Source organism: Heloderma suspectum, chromosome 2 (genome assembly GCF_057233095.1).
Source record: "Heloderma suspectum isolate Gila_16-S chromosome 2, 16-S_ref, whole genome shotgun sequence".
In the NCBI taxonomy this organism is placed as follows: Eukaryota; Metazoa; Chordata; class Lepidosauria; order Squamata; family Helodermatidae; genus Heloderma; species Heloderma suspectum.
The window spans coordinates 264735539-264752239 of record NC_139459.1 but is presented as its reverse complement, the minus strand read 5'-3'; the positions used below and the strand labels follow the sequence as shown (position 1 = coordinate 264752239).

The window sequence follows — 16701 nt, the reverse complement described above, 5'->3', positions numbered from 1 at the left end:
TGGCTGGATGGGAGGAATAAGCTGAAACTGAACCCTGACAAGACCGAGGTACTTTTGGTGGGAGACAAGAAGAGGCTGGGGGATGCTGACCTGGTGTTGAATGGGGTACGGCTACCCTTGAAAGACCAGGTCCGCAGCCTGGGGGTCATTTTGGACTGTCCATGGAGCTGTCCATGGAGGCTCAGGTGTCAGCTGTGAGCCGGACAGCGCTGTATCAACTCCATCTGATACGGCGGCTGCGCCCTTTCCTTCCTCACCATCTGCTCCCATCGGTAGTACATGCCCTGGTCTCCTCTCGTTTAAACTACTATAATGCACTCTATGTGGGGTTACCCTTGAAGACAGTTCGGAAGCTGCAGCTGGTACAGAATGCGGCGGCTCGCCTGATTAAAGGCAGCCGCCAGCAAGATCACATCACTCCAGTGCTGAAGGAGTTGCACTGGTTACCAGTTGTTTTCTGGGCCAAATTCAAGGTGTTGGTTTTGACTTTTCAAACCCTATATGGTTCTGGCCCAGCCTATCTTAAGGAGCGCCTCCAGCAACACCAGACAGGCCGCTTAACAAGATCAGCCTCGGATGGCCTTCTTTCTGTCCCATCAGCCAGGACAGCTAGACTGGTGGAGACGAGGGAGAGGGCCTTTTCTGTGGTGGCCCCCACTCTGTGGAACTCCCTCCCTAGGGAACTCCGCCATGCCCCCTCTTTAATGAGCTTCTGCCGTGCATTAAAAACGTGGTTGTTCAGGCAGGCATTTGGGGTGGGTTAGGGTATTTTAGAAAAAGTTTTTATTGTAGAATTTTATTGTTTTAAACTGTTTTATTATATGTTGTACGTTGCCCAGAGTGGCTGGGTGACCAGCCAGATGGGCGATTAATAAATTCAATAAAATAAATAGGTTTCACCACACTCATTCCTGAAGCCTTCAAAGTACCAGTCACTTTCCCAGTAGCTGCTTTCCCCTTTGTAACACATTAATTAGGACAGAGCTCCTGCCTGTATTATTGGAGACATGCTGCCGTTTGAATTTACCATTTATCCTAGGGAAGTATTTAATTCCCAGTGTGAGACATAGAAATGAAAGTGTAGAAGCCAGGTCACGTTCTTCAGATATAAATTCTTTAAGGATTGGACATGTGCATCTTTGCATCTGCAACCTTATAGTTCTTGTAAGTCATACAGAATTATGGCCCAGCTGCAGGAGACTTAGGACAGGGAATTAACACTTAGGACGCAATCCTATTCAGATAGGTGGCCGCCTCCAAACTCGGAGGCGACTGCCTATCCACAGCAGGGCAAGAGAAGCACGGAGGGGATCGTTCACTTTGCGCTTCTCCTGCCCTGCGTTTTTGGCTAGCTGGGGGACAGCTGAGCTGGGGAGGAAGCTGCTGTACGACACATTGGATGTGTCATACAGGCATTTCCGCCCTCCCGCCCCGGAACACCCCTTTTCAGCTGCTCCTTACTCCTCTTGCGAGCGTGGAGCACAGGGCTGTTCCACGCTGCCTTGGAGGCAGTGCGGAAGTGGGGGGAGGTCAGTTCTCCAGGAACCAACCTCGGAGCACGGGCTCTGAAGTAAGTTCCTGGAAAACCAGATATCCTATGGCTGTCTAGCCACTGTCTAGTGGCCGTAGGATTGCTCCCTTAATGTAAGAACAATTCAGTGCCTCCGTTTGTATGGATGTGTTTAGAGGCAGAGGTGAAATATGAAAATTAGACTTCAAAGAGATTTGAAACAGATATTGAATTTATTGGTCAGCTATGAGTAGGAAAATACATTGGTAAAGAAAAAAAAGACAACCCTGTATATAAATATAATACTAGCTAGTTAAAATTTGACCAAGAAGAAAGTTCCACTGAAGAGAACAGTAAAAGCCCTTGTTTACCATCAGACCATATTCAATTTCCCATTTATCATATTGAAGAGCTGCCTATAGACAAATGCAACATTCTTTGAGCTTAGTGCAGATGATGTGCTGGTTTTTTTTTGTTACACATATGGTAAACAAGAGTTAGTCCAGTGCATTACACGTTATACAGAAGTACTGTGAATAGAGACTAGGTAATCTAAATTTTAGACACTACTTAAACATACCAAGATACCTACATTTTAAAAAAGCATACACAACCAAAAAGTATAGCAGGAGTTAACATATACTAAAATACTGTGTCAGGCTGGATGGGAAAAAACAGACTCACTACGTAAGCCGTCAATTTGACTTGCCAAATTTGCAGTGTGATTATTTTTGTTGAAAATGGTAGTGCAATTATTTTGTCTTTGAGCTCTTTGCCCTATGGATGAAGTGAGAACTTGACATCTCAACCTACTATTATACATTTTAGCCACAGCAGAATTCATATAATTTTAAAGAGATTTACATCAGTGGGTGTAAGTCTGCATCCTGAATGGTTGACTTCACAGTTGAGACTTGTATGTCTTAAACCCACAAATCAAAAGGGACAAAATAATTACACACATTTCCTAGAGACTTTTCTTTGTGAACTTAAAACCCCAGAATCCCTAATATTTTGTATTTCCCACTTAAGTTCCACCATAATTGAATTTATGCACATGGCTTAGAATTATCAACCATAAATATGTAGGCTGTAATTACGAGATTTTTCAATATATGGTAATTGCTAGATAGATATCTAGTTTAAACTGAGAGATGGGGAGAGGGAGCCTTATGCCCAGCAACGCTCTATGCTCTTTTTAAATATATGTGATTATGTTAATAAGAAACACAGAACATATATTATGGGAACATCCAAAGCTACCTTAAGCAAATAAACTGTTAAGGTTATTGAAAATTATCATTTTGTGAAGACAGATAGTTTATTGCATTCATTTATGAAATGTCTGAATTTGTTTGATGCAGGAATTTCTCTAAAAAAAAAGAATTACTTTTCTGAAATAGACTGCCAGACACATTTGGTGCAAGTTACATCATTCTGCAAAGATGCAGAATATTTCCTCAGAGTGAGCTTCATTACTGTAGGATCTGACCAAAGGTATACTGATGTCAAAGGAAATCTATCAATTTTTCTGAGCTCTCATACTTCAAGAATCTTATTATCCCAAACATGGAAAAGTAATTTGAGCTACCCATAGATTGCAACATGTCCAGGCAAGAACAGAGTCCTTGAGCACATGAATGGGCTCGTAACCTTTTAATGTGCTGCCATAAATTCATATATATATATATTTTAAGACTAAACAAAGGTGAAAACGCATGTGTAAAGCTTAAACCTTTAGGATTTACCAAGTGCACTCAAGCTCCAGCTTAAAAGGAAAAATTAACTCCTTCTAAGAAATATAAAATGAATAAGTGCTTCCCTTCCATAAAGCTTTCTGGACATACTATTAAATAACCCAGATAATCAGGAAACAAAATAAGTTGCTGAGTATGACAAGCTAAATTGGCTCCATTGCCACTGAAAATTGTCATGATGCACATTACCAACACATTGTTAAGGAAACATGAGTAAAACACCTTTTATTCACACTTGTACAAAATAACCCCAAAACCCAAAAACAAGAACAGAAAAAGCAACACTACTCATTGAATCTACTACATCAATTATTACCAGCATTCCGATGTACTGATTATAAACTGGACATGTTTGGTGTCTGAACTAAAAAAACAAGGAACGAAAGAAAAACCAGGTCCTAGACAAGTATTCAAGATCTAGACTTTTCCTGCTGAAATTTTAAAATGTTTTTTAAACATGAACTCTTTGCAAATTTATTATTCTCTTTAAAACAAAATGGTTAAGCACTTCTCAGCGCTGATGATTTCTTCTTTATAAAATTTTCAACTACTAAGACACATTTTATTTTTAAAAAAATTAATTATCTTCAGAATTGCTCAATTCAAGAGTAAGCTTTTGTTTCTCTGCCTGCAGTTGAAACAAAAGCAGTCTGACCAAGTTCTCTCTCTAATTATGAAACAAATTTGTTACTGAAGGTATGTTTGCTGAGGGTTAGAGAGAATTTCCCTGTTAGGACAGTATATACATGTGTGCATGTGTGCGTGTATACACACACGCACGCACACACACACACACGCACTTGGCTTTCAAACACTAATGGCACGAGGAGAGTACACTACCATCCTTAGTTTTGTTGACACTTTATAGAATAAGACTTGGTCACTTTAATGATCGATCTGAAGTGTTGTCTAGGGAACCTGTACTGAAAACGCATGTCTAGTTACACTGCTTCATAAAACAGAAGACGGTACACTTTATCTTCGAGGAATGATGACTGAGGAATGATTGAGGAATATGGTTAAATCGAAAAGGAATTCACATGATAGTATTGGGGGGCGGGTGAGGAAGAGAAACAAACACACACAGCATTGTGCAATGACACTGAAAGAAGCAGTGCATGGGTACCAGAAGCTTAGCATTTGTGTACCCACAATCTGAACATGTTCAAAAAGTGATATTCGACGCTTCACAAAGGAAAAAAAATAGATGCCACAGCTTATACAAAAGTATCTTCATAAAATTTTCACAAAATGTTAACATTATTTAAAAAAAATAAAAGAGGATGCACAGGTTCTCTCTGCATGCACAGGCAGTGCTGAGAACAAAATCAAGCAGGCACAGTGGGGCTGGGAAAAGGGTAACGCAAAAAGCTGTACCCAACGTTCTGCAGAAGAGCTGCACTCCTGACAGAAAGATGTTAGCATGTGTGTCTCAGTAAGGGCTATCAACACACAAAAGCCTAATCAGCTACTGCTTAGCTTATCTGTTGTTTACGTTAAAAGAAAGAAGGAATGCATGTAGGTCAACTAACTGGAAGAAATTTGCTATGGTTTTGATCAGATTTAAATTTAAAACAGTGTTCTCAATTTAAAAAACCAAGTAGTACATGAGGGCTTAAAACCCTAACAGTGCAAATCATTAGCAGAGAAAGCCTGGTGCAGCTTCTTTTACAAGCTGGCCTTTATAACACGTGAAACAGATAAAAATTTAGCCTTAGTTTACAATACAATCATTTTCCAAATCTGATTTTTTTAAAGTACAAAATCTCATAAATCAGGTTTTCTGTTGTTCATATACAATCAATAAAGGCTAAATTCAAATTCTATATTTTACAAACAAACAAGTCTGAAAAAGAAGGGAGTGAAGTATGGAAGAATGGTCTTTTGATGTTTTACTACTGGCCTCAAAAAGTAGTGCTACAGATATCTGTGCAAAAGAGAATTTATTATAGTAATTCCCTATTTTCAAGGCATGAAATATTACATCGGATAGAACAAACAAATTACTTGTAACAAATCTAAGAAAGGTGCAAATGCACCAATCCCTGTCTAACAGTATATAAAGCATGTTGGGCTCAGAATTGTGTGTCTGATAGCACCTGGCTTTTACTATTTCTTTATCAAATAATTAGCTTTAAAATTAAGATCATTACGAAAGATCCCTGTTGGCCATACCTCACTCCTCTATATTCAGATTTTACAATTTTACAAATTAGATTGAGGTTGCCCTCTAAAATGTACTTGACTACCTCCTGCTAGGCAGATGGATTCCATTCACTGGGGGCAGGAAAGGCAGCACCAGCTCCAGTTGTGCAAAAAGTGAGAAGTGGTCAGAAGGAATGAGCGGGTGTGGACAGCCACTTATATTGTTCTCTATTAGCCAGTGATGATCCAAAGGTCCCAGGATGCCAAGAATATTCAGCTGAGGTTTAGAGTAGAAGATGTAGTCAATAATACCCTAAAAAGGGGAGAGAAAATGGTGCAAAGCATATTTTCAAAAGTAAACCAGCCCAGTGGAAACAGTTTCAATCGGTTTTAGATACGTGTCAGTATCATCACATTACCCCTGTATTGACAGTTGCACTAGCTACCCCTGTGTTTCCAGGACCAATTCAAGCTGCCTAAACAGTGCGGATCCCAGATACATCAAGAAATACCTGCTCCCATGTAAGTCTCTCCATGGTTTAAGATCAGATGTGGAAGTCCAACTTCAGTTTCCATCATAGTCTGAAGCCAGGCTGGCCTCCACAAGAGGCGGGGCTTTTTCAATTGCTGTCCTGAAGGTGCGGAAGGCCCTTTCGAATGCTGTATGTTTGATCATACCTTCTGGCATTCTGCAGAAAGGTTAAGGTACTCCTGTTCCAACAGGAGTGTTCGGGTTGTTGCAGGTGCTGGGCTGGTGCCTGAGTCGGTAATGGGCTGGATGAGGGCCAAACTTCAGTTGAATCCCGGTAAGACTGAGGTACTGTGGGTATGTGGTTCTCAGGCCTGGGGATTAGATGCATATCCTGTTCTAGATGGTATGTAGGAGGTATGTAGCTTGGGAGTATTCCTGGATCCAGCTCTGTCACTTGAGGATCAGGTGGCAAGGAGTGCCTTTAACCAGCTACAACAATTCCTGGCAGGGATAGTCTGGCTACAGTGGTCTATGCTATAGTAACCTTTCGACTGGATTACTATAATGCATTGTACATTGGGCTGCCCTTGAAGGGCAGTCAGAAGAGTCAAATAACTTCAAATTTTAGCTGGTATACCCAGATGGGTTCATGTTACACGCATTCTTAAAGAGTTACATTGGTTGCCTATTTGCTTCTCAGTCTAATTCGAAGTTCCTTTAAAGCCCTAAATAGCTTGGGATGCAAATACCTGAAGGAGCCTCTCTCCCTATATCAGCCTACCCATGCCTTAAGACCTTCAGAGGAGGCTCTTCTCTGGGTTTCTTTGCTAGGAGAAGCTTACTGCAGAGTATGTAGGCAGAGGGCCTTCTCTGTGGTGGCACCCTCTGGAATGCCCTCCCCACAGAAGCTTGACTGGTGCCAATGCTACTGTCAGTTCAGCACCAGGTTAAAACTTGTATTATCTGTTCAGGCATATTAAAGCATTATGCTGGCTTATGTTTAGTTTCTCTGCTGTTTTTATGTTTGATTTGTTTTTATTGGAATGTTTTATGGTAATAAATTGTAATATTACATTGTGGCTAATTTTGGTTTTTATGTCTTTTGTACACCTTCCTGATATCTCAGATTAATAATCATTCTTAAGATACTTTAAACAAACAATGCTTTAAAATGCTTAGTCGATTCTGTGTAGAGTTCAACCTTCCAGCGATTACTCTTCCATGGCCACCACCCTTTTAAGCACAAGCTGTAGCCACTGCTTTTGGGGGTTTTAAGGAGTGCTGTTTCCTATGCCTGGGAGAGCTTGCTCTCCAATTGTAAACCTGTTTTCCTCTCTTCAAAGGGCTTCAGTTAAGTCCCCCACTTCTTTGGGGGACTTAGTCCTACTCTGTCCTCACATTTATATGACCCTACATTATCCTTCCATTTCTGTCCAAGCAGTTCATAAGGCTTCTGGGCAGGGCTTGCACACTATGCTAAATAAACCTTAAAACAGTAATAGTACAGTGGGAACGTGTTTCAATTAACAAAGACTCTCACCTTGAAATCAAACGTGTAATTTGTATAAGGCATTAGGCCATTCTCATAGGCACTCTTCAACTTGAAACCATGAGTAATCCTTCCATTGGTGGTTCCATTTTTCCCATTACAACTGAAGTTAGTGAGACTTTCATTATATCTCAGTTCCTTAAAATCTTTGTGGTTTGTTTCCACGCCACCAGTGCTCAAATATTCAACCACACCTATGGTGAAGAGAATAAAAATACACCATAGTAAGCATGCTGTTCATCACAGTAGTACTGCATCCATCTTAATAGCATGAGTATCCCAAAGAGGCCGTCATACTCTGTTTTAAACAGACAGAGAGAGAGAGAGAGAGAGAGAGAGAGACTGATTGACTGACTAGGGGTGCTTCCAGACAAGGCTTGTACCATGCCATTGCCCTGCCTCATTCATGAACATTTACAGGGGGCCCAGATGACATCTTCCACTTGTAACCCTCCTGTGTTTCCAACTGCTTCTTCCATCTTTTTCCTTACTGCAGAAATTCCATTAAGAAAAAAACAGAACAGCTGCACAATGCCTTCTGCTTGGTTCAGAGTCCTCTGCCTGGAAGCACCCTAGACAGCTGTGATCCTCAGATCAATAAACCAGCTGAACACCACCACTGAACATTCATGTATTTATTTAGTGTTCAAAACAATTCACATATATCAGTAATCCTTAAAACAAACTTTTAAGGTAGGTCAGTATTATTATCTCCATGCTACAAATGAAATGCGGAGGCGAAGAAAACAATGGCTTGATGAGATGGTGAGACTGAACTGAGGACTTCCTGGATCATGGCTGTCTCTTCGCTATCACAAGGTTAACACATTTCATTAATTCCACCTGCCTGGTATTACCACAGTCAAACAGAAATTTATTACCACTTTGGTATTCACTCCTGATTTTCTTAAATGTCTGGTTTTATCCCTGATGCTCTTATATCATAGTATGTATGTATGTATGTATGTATTTACAACATTTGTATACCAGTCCCCATCCAGAACAGATTCCAGAGCGGCGAACACAAGAAGTACAATAGTAAAAAAAGATAAAAGATTTAAACACCATATTAAAATTATTAAAAACAGAATGCCAATAAAAAGTGTGGCTGGTCAGTTAAGAAATGCTTCCTGGAACAGAACTGTTTTCAGGAGGTGCTGGGAGCAATACAGTGCTGGCACCTGCCTGACCTCCAGGGGAAGGGAGTTCTTCAAGAATGTATCAGCAAATTCAGCAAACAAAAAAGTTCATTAACTTAAAGGTCTTGAATCGCAGTTATAATAATTAAATTGAATATGGCTGTGCTTACCAGAATCTGGCAGAGAATTCAGATCTGCACACAGTACAAGTGGAATTGTGGCATGCTCTCCCGAAGCACCGGGCTTGAGGCTCCGAGAGGCTTTGTCAATTATGTTCTTTACTTCAGAAAGGAACATCATGGTCTGCACCAGCTTCACATCAGAATACTCTGGGTCCCAGTGCATGTGCGCATTTGCTACAAGGACTAGCTGTTTGTCCATTCCAGGATGGGCCTTGCCAGCTAAAATGGAAAATAAAAGGCACCTCAGATGGCAGAAATGCATGGGTCCCATTAGTAAAAACATTTTTAAAATACTTCTAGATAGAGAAATCAGTTCAGCCAGTGATAATTAACTTGAACATCACATGGCCAGGATTCTTTTAACTCAGTCAGCCATTTTATGATTTAAAAACAAGAAGGGGCTCTGTGCTCCCTCTACTGGCTTTATTACATTATTGACATGATGACAAACAGCCAGAGTGACAGGCTGCAAATAAGCTGCGTCTTTAAAACTAGTCCTAACACATACCATTTTGTAGCAAACATGAATACACACACACACAGACATACACACACACACACACATGTACTTTAACTGCAGTACCCTTCAGTCACTGCATTTTTCCCACAGAGCAATAAAGGCAAAGAAAACCATAAAAATTCTGCAATCTGGAAAGACGTTCACCCTGTGCAGCTGTAACAGCCATGAAGGGGGTGATAAGGGTAAAAATGGGCTGCACCATCAGCTCTTCCCCCATCATCACACGACTCAGGCCAGCTTCCCCATGTACTAGTGTAGCATCTGCAGTGGAGAGGCTGTTCTATTCATGCATTAACAACATTAAAAGATCAGGGCTCTGGGTCATGTGGGGACTCTCCATGGGTAGAAAAGGCATTGTGCTGCAGAATATATTCCTCAACACATGAGAAGCCATATGTCCAAGGTATGTGGCCCCATGGTTCTTTGCATTAGTACTGCCCCTTCATGCGAGTAACTGCTGAACAGGGCCATTGCCTGCAGTGGTTAACTGTAGACATGTTTACTTAACGAACAAGATACACCTTCATTCAGCACCAGAGACAAGTCATCCATACGAAGACATGCACAACGTCTTAACTGCAGAATTGTGCAAACGCTAGAGCAGTCGAAGGAAAAGGAAGATGAGAATCATGGGCAAGAGGAAGGTACAGACATGACTAAGAAAGAGAGACTAGCGAATTCTAAATAAATCCTTCTCTCGCCTCTAGAATCTTCACTGTTTCCCCATTCTAGTTTGAGCCTATTAACCTTGTCTTTAAAACGGGATATATGAAATTCTGTGTGAAGTTATTTTTCCACTTTGGAGCAGGATGCCACTCTACATGCACTCTAACAAAGGTATGAAAAAATCTGAATAGAAGGAGGTCGTGGTAGGCAGAAAGGCATTTGTGTTTCAGCAACTCCTTGCACGTCCTTGGGATGTTCATTTCACCACTGGTGTTGAGTGCTAGACAGTTCTGACATGCGAGGAATGACTTGTTTATCACCTCCAGCTGGCCATATCTCCTTTAGAACAACTATGAGAACTTTAGGTTGATTTTTGATCATAAATTTCTTTCAGCACAGATCATAGAGCACTTTAAAAGCACCACGGGATAGCTATTAACCCTTTTTACTAATTACTTCCTGTGTACTGTGAGCAGCTACTCTCAAATCTTCTTTCCAAGCCAGCAAAGAGTGCATGCATACACACAAGATGGCAGTAGAATCCAATCCGAAACTAGATTATTGATTACTTACATGACATTTCTATTAATTCCTTTCGAAGCTCTAACAACACAGCAACGCCAATATTATCTTTTGTCATTACTCTGTTCAGCATTGCTTCAGACCCTTCTGAGTTTGCCATAGCCAGTTGATTGAATTCAACAGTATGCTTTTGAACCAAGGTGAACCTTTGAAAAACAAAGAGTATATATGACACTTTATGTAAATCTCATTTTAATAAAATGGAAAATAATCTGTTTTAGAGCAGTATCACAATATCTATTAGCATTTTAGAAATACAGAAATAATATAATTGTAATTTCTCACTGTCACCAAGTGATAGCTTACCACAGGGCACACACAGCTGCTACTTAAGCTGGATTTCTGATCAGGCAAGAAAGAATGGTAAAATTCCTACCATTTGGTAAGATGAAACAGATAACAAACTTATCATGTGTTGTTATGGAGATAAGTTACAACATGATAAATGACTGTCTGTATTTACCTTCAATCTACAGGACTTTTTCATTACAGAAATTGTGCCAATTTTCAGAAATATGCTAAACATACAACCGCTGCAAAACACCTCAAGCTTGTGGCCAATGACAGCAAGCTCTTGATGGCATAACTGGAAACTAGCCCAAACTAACACTTCTGGAACAGGACACGTCAGTGGAGTTTGCAGAAGGGAGCTCCACTGAGTTGTCCCATTCCGGGAGCGCTAATTGGCGCTAGTTTCCAGAGCCACACTATTAAGTGCTGGCTTCCCATTTCATTAGTGGCCATTCCTGCTAGCGCAACATGATTTGCCCTGGCACACTGCCAGCACTGGATACCGCCCCATCACTTTGCAAATACAGTAACCGTCCTATAATTATTTACTTGACAACCACCTGCATATTTCAGTGTTTTAAATTAAAAATACTTGGTTTTAGTAAATGCTGGACTAATTATTTGTATGGTGCTTCAGAGTTTTCAGAGTGCCTGACACACATTATCTTAGTCCACCAGTGTTGCTTCCATGTTGCACATGGGGAGAGTCAATCCTAAAAGACATTCACTGGCTTAACGCCTTCTAGTACATTCACAGCCAAGGTGAGATTTAAACCAGGGCCTGTATATCTCATGGCCTAGACCAATGTTGCATTTCACCATTAGAGTTAGACTCCCTAAAAATGATAATAGTACTTAACATGGATGTAGCACTTTTAAATGTTCAAAGCATTTCACATGCAGTATCTAGTTGTAATTCTTGCAAAAGCCCTACGTCAAGGGCTCCTTGGAGGGCTCTCTCAGTCTAATCCAGTAGCCAAGTCCAGACGCAGACAAAGGGATTCTTTTCAAAGCTTTATTCTTCTTTTACAACTTAACAACTCTACAGGTAGCAACTAGATCTGAGCAGCAGCATCCCTATGCCCCAAGTTGGAACAGCTGGTCCCCGTCTGAAAGGCAATTACTGGCAGACCCCTGAATATAAGGACTAGGGAGAATCCCTCCCCTTTTCCCTTGGATCCTCTGGGCGCAACCGTTCTTTGAGCGCCAACTGGGCGCTACGCCTCCTTTCCGCGCTCTCCATTTGGCGCCGCTCTCTGCGTCTGCGCCACGCATCCAACCAGTCCCTGGACTGCTTTCTAATCTAGGAATGTGGGTGGGAGGAATCTCTGCCAGCTGCGGGCCCTGGGAAAAAGGGGCGCGCTCCTCTCCCAGGAGCGACTGCTCTTCCTCCGAATCAGAACTACTCTGGGATTCTATGGGCTCAGTGTCCACCCTGACACCCTATAAGGCAAGTCACTATATTGCAGGTTCAGGATGGGGGGAGGGCTGAGGCTGAGAGAGAGGCATGCCTAAGCCACCCAGTGAGTTCACGGCACAGAGATTCAAATCAGGGACATCCAGATTCTTAGCTCAGTCTTTTAGCCACTATGCCTCACCAGCTCTTGTAATGGGCAACGTCTACAAGCGATCTCCAGAAAAATGTTCATTTCATTAAAGTTTTAGTATATATGTTATCAAAAGGTATAAGAGTTAGACTTATACATCTTTAATCAGTATATAAAAATCTCAAATATCTATACATTTCAATCGCTATGAAAAATTCCATACTTGCCATTTCACATCCCCCCAGAAACTCCAGACTATTATGAGAATTCATAAATGACATTTCCTCATATTTCATTAGTGAACTATTTCACTACCCAAGCTATCCAGTCATAAATAATTGGGATATTACTAGATTCCCAGATCACTGACATAATCCTTTTTGCAACAAGAAAATACAAAGTGACTAAAGACAAGATTATAGGAATGCCTCAGATTTTTATTGTGGGGAAAAAAACCTGATGCTGCTATGTGATTTAATTAAGTGTAGTCACAACTTTTTGCTTACTTTTCTGTCTTGAAAAATATTGCACAACCATCAACATGCTTTCTTTCTTGTTCAGACATTGTCCTAGCTCTAGATTTCGGACTAAAGAATCCATTGTACCCACGTTCTTTCAATTCTGCTAAGAAGAAACTGTAGTACTGCTCAGTTTCAACCTCCTAAAATGTAAGAAAGCATACAATTAGCTGTGTACCAGATATACAATGCAACTTTGAAAGAAAATGAAATTAAATCTCTGATCAAGATCAGGCTCTCCCAAAATATTGTTATAAAGCCCGGCTTTGAATTAGGTTCTCTGAGAAAGTGTGACAGTAATGTCCACAAGGAGAAAAGACAGCAACAGAGATGGTGTGGGGTGAGATAATAAGAATGGAAGCATGGTTAAGAATTATGTGGGTTGGATCCAGACAAAGGTGTGCATAATGGGGCTGGCAGAAGCAGACTTCCCTGTCCCGATCTGATCTGGCAGCCCCCCCCCCTCCACAATCTGGGCTGAGGCAGAAGAGAGGGATCCCTGAAAACTGGGTGGAAGACAATCTCCAAGAATGGAGACAGTGAAGTAGCAGGAGCCCGTCTCCAGCACACCTTGCTTCCATGTGTAAGTTCTGGAAAAAAAAACCCAGCCCTGCCCAAATGAGAAGGCCTAGAAAATGGTCTGGTATTACCTGATGCTGCAGCTTTGTTCAAACTAAATAGGTGTGGAGCCAACTAGCACCTAGATGGAAGGTCACTGGTAGCTCATGTAAGCTGCTCTAAACTTTCTAAAGAAGAGTGGGAGACAATATACTGAACAGTCACCACACTGAATTGCTGTGAAGTGGCTTACAAGCACAGAGCAGGGCTGAAGTGGAGCATGTAGCTCCATGTGGCTGAAGAAGCAAGTCATTCAGTCATACAGAACAGTACAAGCTGATCTGCAGGGTAGTTCCCCACCCCCATCTAAATTTGACAAGTAAAGGCTACTAAACCAACTTCAATAGTGACTAACTCAAATAGTCTAGAACATCACAAGGGGAAACACACCATAGACAAAAACGGAATAAGCATTTCAGTGAAATACAAAATACAACATTAGAACAGTCAGACATTTATAGTATAAAAAGGAGCTAATGCACAGGATAGTTGGGAATAATCATAGAACAAAATCAAAACATGTTCACATGACAAATCCTAGTTCTATTCAATCCCTGCCAAACAGCAATTAGATCTGTAGTCCACAGAACTCACACAAGATCAAAGTGGACTGCTGCTGACTGGTCACTGAACCTATTTCAACAAAATCACCATCATGAGCAAAATTATAAGTGAACCCCAGTAATCTGTAAGAGCACATTAAGAACTGCAATGACAGTCCTACAGTTCTTCAGTGCTGGCCACTGCGCCCATTTTTTCAATGACCACGATGTGTAGTTTTAAGAATTCTTAAGAACCAGGAGCAAAAATATAAGGCATCCACAAGAAGTAATCTTCAAGGTTTGAAGAGCCCATAGTGAGTACAAACGCTATCCACAAATGTGGAAGCACCAATACACAGTTTCCTCAGAGAAACAGAGGGCAAGCAGACACTGCAAATAAATAGGGTACCCACTATTTTTATTGCCAGAATTTTGGCAACAGAGCACCTCACTTAGGTCATCAGATAATACACACTAGACCAGTTTGCATGGTGTCCAACCCAGAAAGAAAAAAAATCAAGTCAAGAAACTGCATATTTTAAGCAAGAATGGAAGGGAGAAAATGACAATGGACGGAAGGGCAGGGAACTTGGGCAGCACTTTGACCCATTTTAAATACAAATCAAATACAAAAATCAAATCGTATATTTTATTTATAATTTTCATCTTCTGAGGCCCACCTTAAGTTCTTGAGATAGGACAGCCTATAGCATTGACTACAACAAACAAAATAGATTTTCCCTGGCTTGGTGAAGTGTGCATTGGCCAGCAGGGCTGACCCGAATTCCTGTTTTCTGCTTCAAGGCCTATGTAATCCCCAGCAGAGAAGCTCTGCCACACTTTTTACTGCATTTGCTAGTTAGGAACATCATCTGCAGCCACACAGCCCATCTTTCTAACAGATGGGAGAGCAAACGAATCCCTACACAAGAATGGTAAATCAGGAAATGATTCTCATGTGCCTCTTGCTATGGGAGGTGGGAGTAGAAGACAACAAACATTTGAGTTTCAAAGTCACCCTTTACTATTTCTCTACTCATCTGATGGTATTACTGCAATTACATCCAAACAGTTCTTACAGCAGAAGCTGATGGCTCATTTTAGATATACCGGAAGTCCATAAGAGCATACTATACGTGTCACATAGTGAACAATTACTTATACACTGACAGAAATTGCTTAGGTTTAAACTTTAAAAAAAAGACAAATACATAAACAAAAAGGGACAAAATCATTTCTCACCTGAAGACTTATGATGTCAGCATTACAGCTTAAGATTTCCTGCATAATAGCCTTTTTCCTGTATTCCCAGTTCAATGCCCATGATGGGCAGTAGCCATATAGCTGCCGAGTAGCATATTTATCACAGAGGACATTGTAACACATGACGGAAAACAGAGCTGCAGAACAAAGAACTTTACTCACACACAGAAGTGGTCTCATTTAAACAAAATATGACAACATCCGTTATTTCTCCTTTCAATAAGTGGATCCATTTTTGGCTTGATCTACTTAAACTCCAATATATAATTGAAAAGCTGACCCTAAAGAGCACCATAGTTATGTTTCTTTACAGAAAATAGACACACAGCTATGGGTGTCAAATAACAGGCCAGTTCACACGTCACAAACGACAGTGAGTTAATTCACCCTTGGGGCGCTTGGCACGTGCCAGCTGCCATTTTGAATATCCAAACCCTGGCTAACGGCTGCCATGGCTTGCCATAGCGTGCAAACCTAGGCATCAGGGGTTGTGTAAGGATTAAACAGCCCTTGCATAACCCTAGAACAGACCATGGGTTGGGCGAGGGTTGTTTAACCCTTGCATAACACCTACCACCAGGGTTCGCATGACACGACAAGCCACAGCAACCACTGGCTGAGGTTTGCATATTCAAAATGGCAACTGGCACATGCCACGGTGGCCCCGAGGGTTAACTAACCCACAGTGGCTTATTGTGATGTGTGAACTGGCCCATTAATTAACCCACAATGGCTTGTTGTCAATGTTTTTACGTTTTAATTTTAACTGCTCACCCCATTTCCTAGGTTGATTGTCTTTTATTGTTTTTATGAAACTTATTTTTAAATGTTCTAATTAAATGTTGTAAGCTACCCAAGTGCTTCTTTTACACTAGAAGGGTGGGGTATAAATGATTTAATATAAATATATACTAGGTTTTAATTTCTATTGTTTGCCAAGATGGCATAGCATGCAAGTTAAGGTGTTGGTACACTCTGCTTTGGAATGAAGTCCAGAAATTCCCCCTACAAGGTCAACAGCCAACCTAAAGCCAACTTATATTAAGAACTTAAAGAACTTTTCCAAGGCAAGGATAACCTTTAAATTACTTAGGAGCTCTTACCGAATTTCAAGCCAAATCTAAATCAACTGAGTGTTTGTTTCATACCTGGAAGTAAGCCCCATTGAAATCAGCAGGACTTACTTCTGAGTGAACATGAGCTATTGAATAAGGAAATGAGTTTATCTGGTTTGAGGCCACACTTCCCATTCTGATGTACTTTAACACTCACACATGATTTAAGGATTTGCCCCCATGGGTGCTATTACTGAAAATAATATTTCCTATTGTAATACCGCACAGCATTTATTTTAAGATAATTTCAAGGATTTTCAAAGCAATCCAGTGAATATGCACATA

At 40.8% G+C, this 16701-nt stretch overlaps 1 protein-coding gene across 9 annotated transcripts in view; it reads right to left on the bottom strand.

Annotated features, from left to right (window-relative positions):
- Positions 1–3463: 3463 nt before the first annotated feature.
- Positions 3464–16701, bottom strand: part of CNOT6 (CCR4-NOT transcription complex subunit 6) — a 48090-nt gene continuing 34852 nt past the window's right edge. For 8 of the 9 annotated variants that reach the window (XM_084839115.1, XM_084839113.1, XM_084839116.1 and 5 more), the window contains 6 exons: positions 15281–15438; positions 12867–13021; positions 10514–10668; positions 8743–8973; positions 7425–7627; positions 3464–5725 (listed from right to left, as the gene is read on the bottom strand). In XM_084839115.1, the coding sequence (XP_084695241.1) occupies positions 5513–5725; positions 7425–7627; positions 8743–8973; positions 10514–10668; positions 12867–13021; positions 15281–15438 (1115 nt within the window). In that variant the 3' untranslated portion in view covers positions 3464–5512. Of the gene's footprint in view, positions 5726–6162; positions 6256–7424; positions 7628–8742; positions 8974–10513; positions 10669–12866; positions 13022–15280; positions 15439–16701 lie in introns of those variants that run through there. The other variant, XM_084839118.1, reaches the window with a different exon arrangement.